The 16051-nt window shown below is 39.0% G+C and overlaps 1 protein-coding gene across 1 annotated transcript in view; it reads left to right on the forward strand.

Annotated features, from left to right (window-relative positions):
• gpc4 (glypican 4) overlaps positions 1-13873 on the forward strand; it is a 38449-nt gene extending 24576 nt beyond the window's left edge. Inside the window, exons 3-9 of the mRNA XM_086085360.1 lie at positions 5426-5823; positions 6100-6265; positions 8354-8484; positions 8576-8722; positions 8811-8935; positions 10864-11036; positions 11112-13873. Of these exons, the coding sequence (XP_085941486.1) occupies positions 5426-5823; positions 6100-6265; positions 8354-8484; positions 8576-8722; positions 8811-8935; positions 10864-11036; positions 11112-11344 (1373 nt within the window). The 3' untranslated portion in view covers positions 11345-13873. The remainder of the gene's footprint in view (positions 1-5425; positions 5824-6099; positions 6266-8353; positions 8485-8575; positions 8723-8810; positions 8936-10863; positions 11037-11111) is intronic.
• The last annotated feature ends 2178 nt before the right edge of the window (positions 13874-16051 follow it).

Here is a 16051-nt window from a genome sequence, read left to right on the forward strand (position 1 = left end):
TCCGTCCCGCGGCTCCGCCCCTCGCTTTCTCCTTTTGCTGCCCTTTGTCCCCATCTCATGCCTCTCCTGACATTCGGTCTCGTCCTGCTCAAACACTTCTTTTTCTTCCCAGACTGTTTTTCTGTTGCTTTGTGTACTCGCACACGTCCAAGTTGGTGTCATGTGGCGGTGGATTTCCTCAAGTTGTTTAAGTGCATCAATAGGTTTTTAATAGGGATGTCCGATGCTACTTTTTATTTTTTAGACCGATACTAGGACGAGTACAGTAACTTCTGGACTATAAGGCGCACCCGACCTTTAATGTTACCGCGCCGGGTTCCCGTTACTTTCTTTTCCATAATGAGGGCGCAAATTGTCTCGCTCTCGTTCTCTCTCCTACTGTATTTGTGATCTGATGGATAAACTGCACCTTTGTATAAGCCGCACCTTTGTATAAGCCGCAGGGTTGAATGCAAGTGAAAAAAGTAGTGGCTTGTAGTCCAGAAATTACTGTACTCAACTCTTGAGGAGTCACCAATACCAAGTATCACTATCACTAGTACTATTATTTCCTCCTAAAAACAATGACAGACAATTTTAAATAAAGCAGTTTTCTTAAAATTGCAGGAAATAAATAACATTTTCTATTCTTCTAATTGCTAGTTCATGATTGTAAAACAGCCACAAGAGGGGTCACCAATACTGGCATCTGCCACCTTCACAAGTACCGATACCTTGAATTAAGGCTGGGTTGCAGCCCGATACGATACCTGGTATTGGTACTTGCCTGTCCCTAGTTTATATTATGTGATTCTTTATATTTTGTACTGTAGCGTTTTTAATAATAATTATTAAATTTCTGATATATGATATTGAACTCAAACTTATCTCAACACTATTTATTTATTTATTTATTTTAACAACAGATTTCATGTGATGAATGCTCTCTCATGGTTGTGTTTTATTCAAGTTAATTGCCATAGATGATTAAAGGTTTACCATAGGGATGGGCGAGTGCTGATGCCAGGTATTTATATCTGGCCGATACCTGGTCTCATTTCAAGCTATCGTGACTCGTGGTGGCGGCCCACTTGTGGCCATTTTATGTTCAGGAATTAGAAATGAGAAGAATAGAAAATTGCCAATAATTTCATCCAGAAAAATGCTATATTTGGATATGTAGGACTTTTGGGGGGAGGGGTGTGGGTTTTTATGTATGAAAAGCGATAGTGGTGTCAGTACCTGGTCTAGGTATCGGCGACTACTCAAGAGTTAAGAACTCATATTGGTATTGGTCTGAAAAAAAAGAGTATCGAACATCCCTAGTTTATTAAATAAAAATGATGTGCAAACATTTTCTGAGTGGGTAAAAAAGGAGTGTTGTTGTAGGGCTGGGTTTACAAAATCCAATACAGTAATCAATATCGAATCAATTTTCATTTTTGAGCCTTATATAGATTCATAAAACCATGAATTGATTATTTCAATATCTGTTTCCCATAAATTCATAAGAAAATAACATTTTAAAGGCCACATTTTTTGTATATTACATGTTTTCTTGAAATGTATTGTTCACATGAATTTAACAGTATTTTCTTACATTTATGGAATACTTGACCTATTGCAATAATTCAGTTCAGAATCTTTTTAATTTATATTTACAATTATTGAATTTGAATTATAGAAATATGTTCATCTCATCCTTGCTGCCAATGTTTGTGTAACACAAGTAATTATAACACATGGTACTTTCATTATCAACTAAATCATTTAACCAGTTACTGCCTCCACAAAATTTAATTTGGAATTTAATTTGTGTGGAGTTTTTATCATGTCCTTGATATTTAAGAATAAATTATGTTCTATAAGTAATCAATATCGGATTGAAGTGATTTGAATCGAGATAGGGAAAAAGATCGAAATTGAATCGATTGAGGAAATTAGAATTGATACCCAGCCCTAGTGTAAAGTATATAAGTAGGTAATAAGACTCATTTATAGAAGTGTTACAAATTCATGGATGAATATATTATGTAAATGTGAGTAAATCTCACATGCTTTAAATACGATGTGTCTCAGTGTGGTAATCATCATAGTTCATTGTGGAATACTACCAGTTATGCAGTCCATTTTCAAAGTCGTGTACTGTAGTTGTCGTGGAGGGGTCAACCCAGAGCTGACAGTGAAATTGTAACCTGCTTTCCGTTTACCTTTCATGACTGCAGGAAGCTTGCGGCCCTATTCGGACTGTTAGATGTGGGATCTCTTTACATAGACCTGCTGCGCTTTCTTCCACTTGCACCATTTAACACCTCTCACCGCTTATGACATGTTCACATTGCTGTTCTATTATTTACTTGTTATACTCCAAGACACCCTGAAGCTGACACAAAAAGTGCTTATCCTACTATTAAGTGTTCATGAAGACGACATGGACAGTGCTGCGCGTCTGTGCATAAACAGACATGACTACATGCATTTATTTACACACTTAACGAACCCAGGAAGTGATGTATGTGATTAGACACGCTCTCACCCTGTGCCTGGAGCTAGAAGTCATGGCCAATTAGGAGACCGAAATAGTTCTCCCCACTTTGCCATGATCTCAGCCTGTCTGTCTGCCTTTTTACTCTGACCCTGTCCAGCAGAGAAGGCTTAATATGTGGAATTTAAGAACGTGGATTAAGGCTTCTAACAAGAGACACCCATCGCCAGAGATCCAGCAGCAGGAGTGACGGAATCACATCTCATGAGAAAAGAGTGAGGAGCAAGGACTAATTGGCACAAATAGGGGTGCAATTACTTCTTGGGTAGGGATTGGGAGGAGCAGAGTTTAAAGGAACACAGGTGGGGGTGCGAGGAGGAGGAAGTGGGAGGGTGGAGTGGGAGGTGTTAAGATTCCCTGTTCCTGTAATGGGTTAAGATCATAATTTAGGGCTCCTATGCAACATGTGGAGATAGATGACTGAATGGCTGGAACAAATTTTTACCATTTGTGTCATTTAACATGTTCATCAAAAAGGTCATACATTAAGCCTTTATGTGCCATGTTGTGGTGGACCCTGCCAGAACCGGCACTGGTGCTGTATATTCATGATATAATACGATAAGGGTCAGTGAAAGATTATAATCGTATTTAGCGTCTTTATATTGTATCATTTAAGTCTTTAATAGTTACTTTTTCTTTTACTTTTTTTGTAAACATTTTCTGAGCTTTATATCTTTTTTTATTCAAGCCATTCCCTATGTAAGGATTTAACCTAATGCACAAAAAATTAAAAAAGATCAATGATGATTGATCAATTTAAATGGTTTAAGTATTTGTATTTAAAAAAAAAAAGAAGAAGAAGAAGACGTAAGAACTTGATTTTATCATTTATTCATGAAATTTGTATAGCCCCTGTCACACCAGAGTCAGTGAACTTCGGGTGGTCCGACACACTCATGTTGTTCATGTAGAACCCTGATCTGTTCTTTGTGCTGACTTCAAACTTGTTGCTACTAAAAAAAAACTCCATTGTGGCAAGGAAAACCTTTTGTTTTAATCTCAATCAGTGAAGAGCAGAACTTGGTTTCTTGTCGTCTGCTATGTGTGCCTGTGCATGTGATTTGGGGGCTGCAGTGTTTCCGGTATCCTTGGCAACACAGTGGGGATTTGGAGTTAAAAAAGCCCTCAACTTAACCCACCCCATGCTGCCCTCACTCCTCCCCTTCCCCATTTTTTCTTTTTAGTGTGTCAGTCTGGAGTGGAAGTGACAGCATTACGAGGGGACTGTGTGTGCGTGCGTGCGTGCGTGCGTGCGTGCGTGCGTGCGTGCGTCGGTGGCAAGGAACGTTTAGTGTCTCCCTCTGTGAGAGCATGGGAACTTTACATTTCAAAGGCAAGCATAGGGCACCCAGAGAAAGTCCAGCGGGACAGAAGTTTTGTCTGCGCGCGGCAGCGAGGGGGAGAAGAGCAAGAGTGGATAGAAAGGAGATGAGTGAACAGGGGGGCTGTGAGCGTACGCTCGCATGCATGCAAGACTGAAGGCGACGCATTTTTCAGTGACTCTGTGGAATTCTCATTTTGTTCAGATTAAGAGAGTCGGGGGTAAGGGGGACTGGATTATTGAGGCTAGGTGGAGGAGGGGGTTGATGGACATTCCTCAGGATGAAGTAGGTCATTGTTCCCTGTCTACTGAAGAGAGATGGCTGAAGGAACTGATGAAGTGAAAGCAGTGTAGGGAGGGAGATGTTGGGATGGGTAAAGGCATACAGGTCCATATATAGGAGGGGAAACGGTTCTCATTATTCAGTAATCCTATTGAAAAATGCCTCTGAAGGACTGTCCAAGAGAAGCCAGAAGAAAGGAAAGCCAATGGAATGTGACAACAGAAAAAAATGCCATTGATGATGGTCAGTAAGGAGATGTCTCTGCTGAATGGCCCGTCTGCAATACTGAGACTGACATTTTCCAACAGCCTGCAATTTTTAAATTTTGGCTTCCCGTAAAGTATTAAAGAAGTGGCTCTTGTTGGAGGTACTGAACCACACCAGTTTCCGATGCGCATTCACCGAACCCTTCTTTATTGAATAATAAAATAGGATTTTTCTCAAATTCAAGACATAGGTATAGGGTTTACTAGTGAACAAGATGGAACAGGAAGCCGAATCTGGCTCTCTTCACCTTGAGTTCAGAAAGCTTTATGTTTAGTTGTTTTTTGTATCCCTTATCTCCATGCAGCTTAAGGAAGTGTTTTGCAAGATAGTTTGTTTTGCTGGAACAAAATTGCTCAACTTGGCATTACAAGACACCTTAACTCAACAATATTTATAGAGCACTTTAAACAACCACTGTTTTTTTTTTAAGAAGAAACCCAGGGATAGCAGATAATTTTTTGTCTGTCTGTCTGGCTAGCTAGCTAGCTTACCGACTGGCTAGCTGTCTGGCTAGCTGTCTGGCCGTCCGTCTATCTGTCTGTCCGGCCGTCTGTCTAGCTGTCTGTCTATCTAGCTATCTGTCTAGCTAGCGATCAGCAAAATCGACCTGTTTTTATCCATCTCGCGGCGGCCATTTAGCCGCTTACTGTCAACTAAAAATGACTGGTCGTTGCCTGAGCCCACTCTGATGTAATTTTCAGTAGACAGCAAGTGCCAAAATGGCCGCCCCCTGAGTATATAAAAACGGGTTGATATTGCTGCTTGACTTTTTCCTCAAACGCAATATTAACCAGAATATCATGTTTAGACTAGTGGGGCTGCATAGAACATATTGTTAAGAAAATGTTTGTGTTGAGTTCCCATTTAAATCAATGACACTGAATCAACAGCATCTCAACCAAATGGTGCACTGCGTTTTTTTCCTCCTCACTGATTCAATTAATAAATACATGGTCAGAATTATAAATGGTGCGAATAGGTTGTATGGTTAAATGACACCAATCTCTCCTTGTCTTTCAACCAACAGAGTTCTTCCGGGAACTTTTGAAAAACGCTGAGGAGTCACTGCACAGCATGTTTGTACGAACCTACGGGATGATGTACGTGCAGAACGCCGAGCTGTTCAAGAACTTCTTCCAGTCCCTGACACGGTACTACGTGTCCGGCAGCGCGGCTGTAAACCTGGAGTCCATGCTGTCGGACTTTTGGGCCGACCTCCTGGAGAGGATGTTCCGGCTGGTCAACGTGCAATATGAATTCAGCGACGCCTACATGGAGTGCGTCAGCCGGCACACGGAGCAGCTGCAACCTTTCGGGGACGTGCCTCGCAAGCTCCGCATCCAGTTGACGCGTGCGTTTGTTGCCGCGCGTACATTTGTGCGAGGCCTGAACCTCATGCCGGAGATAGTCAACAAAGTCTCAACGGTAAGAGGAGAAGAGTGGCATTTTTGCTAGCGATAAACCTTTCACTAGGAATTTAGTGCTGTGTTTTCTGAACGCGTATCATTCCTGGCTACGATCCCATTAAAGTCTGATAACATAAACCACTTTGTTTTCTCTGGTATGACATGTTTTTCCACTGTACAGAGTGATTAATTGATGATTAGATTATACTGTTTGGTGAAATAATGGCTCGTAAACTAAATAGTCAGAGTCCGAGTGTGTTACTGAGTCAATGTTTGTCTTCCAACTGCCCTGCAGGTCAGCGCGTCTCCCAGCTGTGTGCGAGCGACCATGAAGATGTTGTACTGTCCTTATTGTTCGGGCCAAGTGGCGCTGAAGCCCTGCCAGAATTATTGTCTGAATGTGATGCGGGGCTGTTTGGCCAACCAGGCAGACCTGGACACAGAGTGGAACAACTTTCTTGGTAAGTCCCTCTACTCTGCCTTTGTTATTTTATTACACTGATGTTAGTTTTCAGCATTGACCAAATTTCATATTTCTCCATCTGTATTGCAATGATAAGTGGTTTAAGGTATTTGGTCCTTGGCAGTGATTCCCAAACAGTGTGCCATGTGAGATTATCAGGTGTCTCATGGGAAATGACGCCATTTTATTTAATTTGTCCAAAAATCATTTATTTAAGACAAATAATTGTAGTGACGTATAGTGACAGACAGCGCAATTAAATGCTCTTCCACTAGATGGCAGAATGTATAGAATTTTAGTATCCACTTAAACAGTTGAACATTGGACCCCATAACCTGAAACACTCATAAACCGAAGTAATGTTTCCAGTTGAAATGAATGGAAATGAAGTTAATCTGTTCCAACCGTCAAATCAAGTTATACTTAGCTTTTTTTTTCAATCAGTATGTGGTTTAAAATAAGTATAATACAATATAAAATCTAAAGGCTATGATAAAGAAATAAACCACTAAATGAAAATAGCTATTTATTGCCGTTTAACTTAAATTAAGGAGGGAAAGGTGGAGTTCAGACTTCAGCTCCTCAATTGAAGAAGTCTTCTTCCATAATAACATGAGAAAATACTGATTCGGGTGTTTTTTCTCTTTTGTCTGTTTCTTTTGTAATTCATTGATGGATTTTGACACAACAAACAAATCCAAGGCGACATGTCTTATGTTTTTTTTTAAATCACAAAGTGGGACCTTATTTTGTCACTTAAAATTGCTCTGTTGGCCATTGTGCTGCAAATATTTTTATTGCCTCACCCTCACTATCATCAGCATGCGCTTTCTATTTGTCAGTCTAATGAAGAGCAGATACAGTACGACTCAGTAGCCAACCTCACCTTGTTGTTACACAACATAAAAGAACAGCGCAAATCTGTTCACTCATTTAGAGCTTAGTTTACTTGTTTATGAAAAAGTTCTGCATGCCAACATCGTACCTAATTCCATGTTCACTGCAGTTTGCATTTGTGATCGAGTGAATGCGCATAGGTGGAAATTCTGCCTAGCGACAACATGTGTGGACACCTATTACCTATCGCATTAATCATGAATTAACGCAGATTAATCACACTATTAATTTTGATCATTGATTAGCCTTTAGCGTGACAGCGGATGGCTACGTTTAAGGTAGCACAGGTTGTGTTTGAGCAATAAACATAATTTCATGCCTTTAAGTAAGGCATTTAATGAATGTGTGCGTATCACATTTAGAATATTTGTTCATGTCAAAATATCGGGGTCATTTTTTTCCATTTTAAATTATGCAAGTAATTAACTGATTAGAAAAAGAGATGGATGAGAGTTTGCAGTGGATAAAAAAATTTTGGAAGACGTCCTCATAGCATTGAATGTCAAAAGAATTAACACATAACTGGTGCTCTTCAAATTTTACTTTTTTTTTTTTTTTTTACAAACATTTGGGCATAACCCCAATTGTTTGTAAAAGGGTCGTTCCTAACTTGAGGTTCCACTGTATTTGTTTGGTGGTGTGCAACGAGAATTTTGCTCATCAAAAATATGTGCCTCGGCCCAGTAAAGTTTGGGAAACACTGCATAAACTCACCATGGAAACATCATAATCAACTGTCATTTTGCACTTTAGGCGTCCTGGTCAATGTTGGTCTGTTGGACGACACAAAGGCATATCACTTTCATTATATTTATAGTGGAAGCCTGCATGATTAGATAAAAAATGTAAATTATGTTGCTATTTTGACACAAAGGTGATTATTGAAATTTGAATGCAACAAAATAAATTCATAGCACAGCTTAGTTGCTTGTATTTAAAACATACCAATGATGGATTGGAGCTATGACAAAACAAGCTGAAGATTTTTCTATTAACTGCACCACATTTGACTATTAATCTACCAACTCTGGTGTGTGGAGCCACCTGGAGTTTACAGCCACAGCACTATGACTAGTTTTTGACGTTGCTGCCCCCTCCTGGACATTATGTGTAACACCATTGTTTGAGGTGGTTTGAGGGCCTTTTCCCAGATTGATTTCTAACTTGGTAGTGTGTCCACTTGCTTTAGATGCCATGCTTGGTCTGGCTGAGAGGCTGGAGGGTCCTTTCAATTTCGAGTCTGTCATGGATCCCATTGACGTGAAGATTTCCGATGCCATCATGAACATGCAAGAGAACAGCATGCAAGTTTCACAGAAAGTCAGTATCCCCCCCCCCCCTCATCTTTTTGACAGATGCAAGAAATACACAGACTCAATAGCGATGAACCTTTTTCCCCCCTCTCTGACAGGTATTCCATGGCTGTGGCCAGCCTAAACCGAGCATGGCGTTCCGCTCCAAACGCTCTGCCAAGGACACAGTCTTCACTGGTCGCTTCCGTCCCTACAACCCTGACGCAAGACCTACCACTGCTGCTGGAACAAGCTTAGATAGACTGGTAAGGTCAAAGGTGATATATATATAGAGAGAGAGAGCGAGAGAGCATTGTGTGAGGCACTGCTTGAGTTGTGCGTTTTCTACAACAGACAATTGATGTAAAGAAGAAGTTGAAACACGCCAAAAAGTTCTGGTCCACTTTGCCAGACACGGTTTGTGCTGGTGAGAGAATTGCACCTGGTGATGACTGCTGGAATGGAACAGCAAAAAGCAGGTAAAGGATTTCAGATAAATGTTTGAGGTGTAGTGTTTCCGTGCCATATTATGGTTCATCATTTTGTACCCCTGCTTTTTCGTGTGTGTGTGGGTTTTTTTTGCACAGTATACAGTGTAAGCTTGACTAATAGGGGTGAAGGGTCGCCCATTACATTAGAGGCAACCGTTCCTTAAATTGAAATACTTTTTGGGGGTCCTAAAGCACCCAATACAGTGTATAATTATTGTTTTGTACCGTTTTGTGGCCTAAAATTACCAATACAGTACAGAATTAATGTAAATAAACATAAAAGTGCTTGAAGGTGAATTTCCGAGAAGTAGAGGTTGACTTTATTGTGCGGCAGGATTTACACACCTGTTATGCCATTACAACCCAGCCCCCTGAATATTGGTATCGGACTCTTTTTTTAAATTTTTTTATCTTGTAGCCGATAAAAGATAAATCTACAACCATTTTAATATCAGGGAAGAATTATTTAAATTTTAAGTTAACTTTGTAAGAGATGCTGCTGACCCTGGCAACCTTCTGAACATTTTGTTTTTATTCGACATTAAAACAAATACATTTGAAAGGTTAAGATTTCATGTATTTTAAAATTTGGGGGGAAAATATTTTACTGTAGAAAACTATAGAGAGCTATGGCATTTACTTGTTTAAGGGTCCATTTAACTTTTTAGGACGTACTGATGACCTTGGGAGCTCCCTAAACATGTTTTTTTTTTGGTCATTTAAAATGAAGTCTATTGTCTCAGATTTTAAAAAAAAATAAAACATATATACATTTTGAAAAGTCTAAAAAAGTGTTCAATAAACATGCTATAAGACATTACAACAAAGTCAAGGTTGACATTTGTATTTAAAAAATAAATAAATGCCGACAATACCCCCCCCCACACACACACACACGTTTTTACTGAAAATGAATATCGGCTTTAAATAGCGGTTATTGGCCTCCTTGTCTACTAATAATCAGCATCGGTAACGGCCCTGAAAAAAACATATTGGTCTATCTCTAATAAATACTGTCGCTGTAAACCCTAGTTGTGCAAACCCAAAGCTGGTAGCCAGGACTATAGTTCTTATGCTTCCGTACTTCCTGCGGAAATTCTTCTTTCGTCTTCCATTTAGAAAATGAAGAAAAACGGTAGTCATGGCAACGAGCTTTCAGTTTCCACAACAAGGATTTACAGCACTAAAAAGTGCATTAACCCACCAGGATTGTTTGTATCTTTGGCTGTTATGTGACGCGGAATTCTGGTTAATTTAAACTATTAACTCATTCACTGCCATTGACGGCTATAGACGTCAAAATTTCGTTTGAACTATTTATTAGTTTCACATTTTTTTTTCCACTTTTGTTAACAAGAGTATGAAAACCTAGAAACTATTTTTACTGTACATTTAGAACAGATATAAATTTGTGATTGATCGTGAATTGACTAGTGAAGGCATGTGATTAATTACAATAAAAATAATTAATCGCCTGATGCCCCTAATAAAAAAAGAAGAAATGATTATTAAAAATTAGGAATGTCAGACGATAATTTTTTTTAATTGTAATTAATCGCATGACTTTTACTAAAACGATTAATCAAAAATGTTTTATCTGTTCTAAATGTACAATAAAAAAAAATCTAGATTTGCATACTCTTGTCAACAAAAGTGGGAAAAAAATGTGAAACTAATAGAAATTGTTCAAATTAATTTTTGACGTCTGTAGCCGTCAATGGCAGTGAATGAGTTAAAAAGAAAAACTTTAACGTAGTTATTTAGCTGACGTTTCATGTGATGAAGTGAAAATGAATACTGTCAACGTTTGAATTTCCAGTGCACCCGGAGGGTATTTCCAAAGGCAATAAACGGGGTTCACTGCACTGCCTAGTAAACCGGCACCATTTGCTTAAATTTATCATTTTGCCACATAGGTATGAGGCAGTTGTCATTGGCAATGGGCTGGCCAATCAGGTATCCAACCCCGACGTGGACGTGGACATTACAAAGCCAGACATTGTGATTCGAAGCCAGATTGCAGTTTTGAAGGAAATGACGAGTTGGCTGAAAGCTGCCTACAGCGGCAATGACATCTCAATTGATAATGGTGAGAATGCTAACCTTTAAATTGCTTATGAGTGCATGTGTGCAAATGCATTACTTTCTGTGTGTGTGTACTCAGACGAGGAAGCCAGCGGCGGAGAGGAGAGCGGCAGCGGTTGCGATTCTCCATCTTGTGACACGGATCGGGACATCTACTTCTCCACTCCTCCCAATCCGGCGGATCCCCGGATTAATCTGGCGGATCCCCGGATTAATCTGGTGCACAGTGAAGCATCAGCTGGTGTGAACCTGCAGGGAAGCGTGGCACTGGCGCTCTGCGGGCTGGCCCTGCTTGCTGCCCACTTGAGATAAAAAAATATTTGGGCCGTGACACGAAGAGAATGACTGAGAACGATGGAGTGAAGGGGAAAACTGTCAGAAAGACTTTAACAAGACTGCCTTCAGGACCTCGGACAGTCCACCATTGGGGAGGGTGGGGTGGGGGGATTCTTCTTAATATTACAATAATTTCACTTTGAATTATTTGTTTGCATGTTTGGAGGACAACAGTGTACAACAATCTGATTCTCATCCCCAGAAAGTCTCCTTTCCCACTAATCTTGACACTCTGCTTGCGCCTGCAGCATTAGGAAAACTATACACACTAAGTGTCTTATTTAGGCAGTTTAATCTCATACTTCGGCGTGTGCCTTCTTCAATCGCCATCGACGGTATATAACTAACACATGGTACCTATGACGGAACATACCTTCCTCGTCATTGCTGTCCTTCCACCCTACAGAGATCTGCAAATAAGATAGACTGTAGTTATATTAGAGCAGTGATGATGAGTGTTCATTTATCACTCTGTGTGCAAACTGTGAATCAACAGCCAGTATGACATTCTGGGAATGGAGAGCTTTGACTTGTTTCTCTCAACTTTGGGGAAATAAGGTAGGCTCTTTGTTCCGTTTGTATTTTTGGAAAGATATAATATCCTGTCAGGGCTGCAGCATTACTTCATACACAAAGAGAGTTACAGCCTTCTTCAGGGGATGGAATCATTCTTTACAAGAGCTTTGAGGGCTCCCTTTGAGTCCAAACCTGCACAGACTCTTATCAGCTATGAACATAATCACAAGCTCAACTTCTAAGTTTTCTCTGTTCAGCAGTTCAGTAGTAAGGTCATACCTCATGCGTGCTCTCTATGTCAGTGCAATCTAGCGATTACGGAGTTGAAAGTGAGTGTTCGAGACGTTATCTGCGGCTGGCGTCCCGGTGAGCGGAGATCAGGCCTGAGAAAAGGAGCAGGACTCTACCGGTGTTGCCCCTGAAGACAGCAAAAAAAGCTGACAAGTCCCAAATGGCCCCCGTTTTTGTACTGTGAGCTCAGTTCACGACTGAAGATCCGACTTTGGGCAGTCTTACATGTTTGAAAGAAATGTGTTCACACGTTCATCTAGTCAAGAGAATCAAAAGCGAGTGCTTCGATCAAATGGACAGATTCTTTTAATACAGGGTTTTTATGTTGAAGAGGTGCTGTATTTTTTTTATAGCTATTTTTGGTATGAAGATATATATTAGGTACTACAGTGGGTTTTGAATGCTACTTTTAGGCGGTTGAACTGGCTCGTGTGCACCTTGGTTGCAGTTCACTTGGACTCCTCATGAACCATTTAATCAGCCTATCCTTACCCTCACAGTCATCATTTCAACTCATGGTTGATGTCGAAGTGCCACCAAAATTAAATCAATGTCTGGTATTGATTATTATTTTTTTTTTTTTTAGATTTTTTTTTTTTTATCCATGCATAAAATAATTGGCAACTTGTAAAGATAAAATGGTTTTACATTTAATTGAATTGTATCTGTTGTGCGGAAATTCCTATCAATTCATTTCATTTGATTATTTGTTGATGTCTTTTCCATTTCATCTTTAAATGATGCCTTTAGTAGCCTTTGTACAGTAATTTATGTGTATCTTTCTGTCACTCTCTGAAATTGGCAAACAGTATCCATAATTTACAGTATTCGTTTTCACTTCATCACACAATCTGGTTTTTAAATATGCAATTTTAAGATTTTTTTTCTTTTAAGTGGGTTTTCCATGTACCTTGACGGACCTTAAACATCCAGCCACAGTGAAGACGGACAGAAAATACCACCTTTTGCCTCTTTGGCTTTGAAATTGACAAGTTGATTGTAAGCTCACGTGAAAATATCTTCAAAATAAGTGAGCAGTCCAGTCACGAAGACTGAGAATGAATCAGTGAAAACGTCTGTTAAAAATCTCACTTTGAAGGAACCCCTATGCAATCCGTTTAAAACCCTGACGCCTTAATTTAAAATAAAGAAGCCTGTGCTTTAGCAACTGGATTTGGCATTACTGTACTTCAATTTGACCGACATTGGTATATCACTAACATTTCTACAAGTGCGTATGCAAGTCTTCATGACTGGGTGAAGAATCCCCCCCACCCCCCCCAAAAAACGAACTCGCAAGCCGGAGCAGCATTTTCCAGATGGCAGGAATTGGTCCCGCTGCAGGATGCTGTGTTTTTGAACCACAGAGCAACTTCAGTCTTGGGACTAAGTTGAATTGGACATGTGTTGGTAGTCTTTAATCTGTCTTTGGCCTCCAAGGAAACTGAATGGACTCAATCATCACTGAGGAGAGAGTGTGTTGAACAACTGAAAAGAAAAGTGAAGTGTAAATAAAGAGCAGCCGTTTTAGATGTCTCTAAAAGAGGCCGTAACATTACAACAGATTTTTACATGTCAGAGTATCTCCTAAATGTTATGGTAAAACAAGATGAGATAGATGTTGAATTGTAAGAAGAAAAAAATGTATATTAAACAACATTTCTTTGTCTTGTTGAAATAAAGACTGCCAATATTTAACTGATTGTGAATATTTTTGTTTTGTCATCTTTAAACTTTTCACCTGGCTCGAAGATCGCAGATGTTGCTAACACTCTAAAAAGTAAAAAATTGTTGGGTCAAAGAAGGACTGACCCAACTTTGTGAGTTATTATATTGATAACCCACAAAACTTTCTTTGGGTTGTTTTGTGGGTTATTGACCCAACCAAATGACCCGGTTCAACTTTTTGAGTTTATTGAATAACCCAAAAAGTTGGATCGATCCCTTTTTGATCCAATATAGGTTAATTCTGACCCAACTGTTTTAGAGTGTAGAAAATAGACAACAGGTATGGCACCACCTTTAGAGAATGCATGTTGTCCTATTAACACTAGAAATGACGCATGGCCAACCAACATTCACTTTAAAAACATTTAGTTTGATCATCAGTTTTGATTTTTAACACCACATATCTTGGATTTTGTAACTGTATCCTTTTATTTTGTATCAGTCCACACATTTGTCACAATTGTTGTTGTGGTGCATACAAAAAAAATAACATTAACAAATGTTCTCAATTATTTTGGCTTCTATAATAATCTGAAGTTGAACAAAAACATGATAGTATTATCATTTGTTATTATGGGCAACAGTTACAAAAACATACTGTCGGTTGTAAAGCACCTGTCTTATTTCTGTTATTTTTTTCCAAAGAGATAATTAAAAATATTAGATATGTATTTCAGAAAGAAAAAAAGATTATTCGATCACATATTCGAGCTCTTCCTTGATATCACTTTTAGTGGGGTCGTACCAATGACACACACACAAACACACACTTATCCCGATAAAACGAAAGATGCTCCATACGTTCTCTCTTTACACCCAAAGCAGCTAAAGCTGGTGCATTGTCTTGCATGAGAATTCTTCTTTTTATACAATGAAACGCCTCATAATTTCTACAGCTCATTTTGAAGTCCATCTATCAGCACCACTCGGGATACAATGGCATGCATCAGTGAACAGCTATTTGAAAAATGAGTACTGTTATTCATGAATTCCTAAGCTCATTGCAAATGTTTCTCCTCGAGAGATTGATTTGGAGTGTCCAAAATACAGCTGCAAGTCATTGGAGGAACGTCCAAGAGATTCACAGGACCTCATAGGTACCAACAGCATGAGAACTGAGTTAATAATGCAAAATAACATTCTTGAGTTCATAAGTAATTTATTAATTTAGCAAGTATATTTTTTCTTTAATTTAGCTAATATGATAAACTAATTATATAAAATAAATACCTGTGATATTGCTCTGTAGAAAGTGCTATAGGCTATATAAGCTCAGTCCATTTACCATTAAACCGACAGTAGAAACAAGTCAACTAAATTCAAATCAATCCATTCATCCGAGATGTGGGTGGGTTACACCCTGAACTGGTCGGCAGCAGGGCACAAGTAGTTACTCACATTTACACCTTGGGGCAATTTAGAGCAGGGGTCACCAAGGGTAGCCCGCCTTTCCAAGAACCACATGAGTAGCCCGTATGCCTTAAAAAAAAAAAAAAAAAGTTCACCAGTGAAGGGACATTGTGATTGTCTAGGAATGTTGTAGAAGTGATCGTTTAAAAATGTAAAAAAAAAAGTTTTGTCGAAATTAGGTGTTGTTTACTAATACTTAAGTTTCCTAATTATTGTAAGAAATCATTTTACATAATCGGTGTCATGCGACAAATACATAGAAGCATGTAGGTAATTTGAATGCATTTGTTATTTCAGAACTGGTATTCATGAAGTAGCTCTCAGTTTCAAAAAGACTGTTGACCCCTGATTTAGATTAGGGTCTACAACCAACCATACTTGTACCAAGATAATAAAGTTCATTATGGTGCATGCTGAGTTTGAAACTTATAAAGTGGAATGTTTCAATTGGTTCAGTGGTTATCTTAGCATCAGCATTAAAAAAAAGATAATGCCTCTCTTTCACTCATTAGTCACCCATTCACACTATTTGGGAAATAGAGAGGCACTAAATACAACGTATGTAACTTTTATTTCCAGTGTAAAATAGTTGATACATCTATGTTCTAACAAATAGTTTTTCACACATTCAATATGGGAGCGACGTTTACGTACGATTATTCAAGAATATTTGTTTACTTTATGTCTAGGGTACATTCGCTGATACTATTTGTGCAACACTGAAAATCGTCCGGCGGA

Source organism: Leptonotus elevatus, chromosome 9 (assembly GCF_054856555.1).
Source record: "Leptonotus elevatus isolate MCC_2025b chromosome 9, RoL_Lele_1.0, whole genome shotgun sequence".
In the NCBI taxonomy this organism is placed as follows: Eukaryota; Metazoa; Chordata; class Actinopteri; order Syngnathiformes; family Syngnathidae; genus Leptonotus; species Leptonotus elevatus.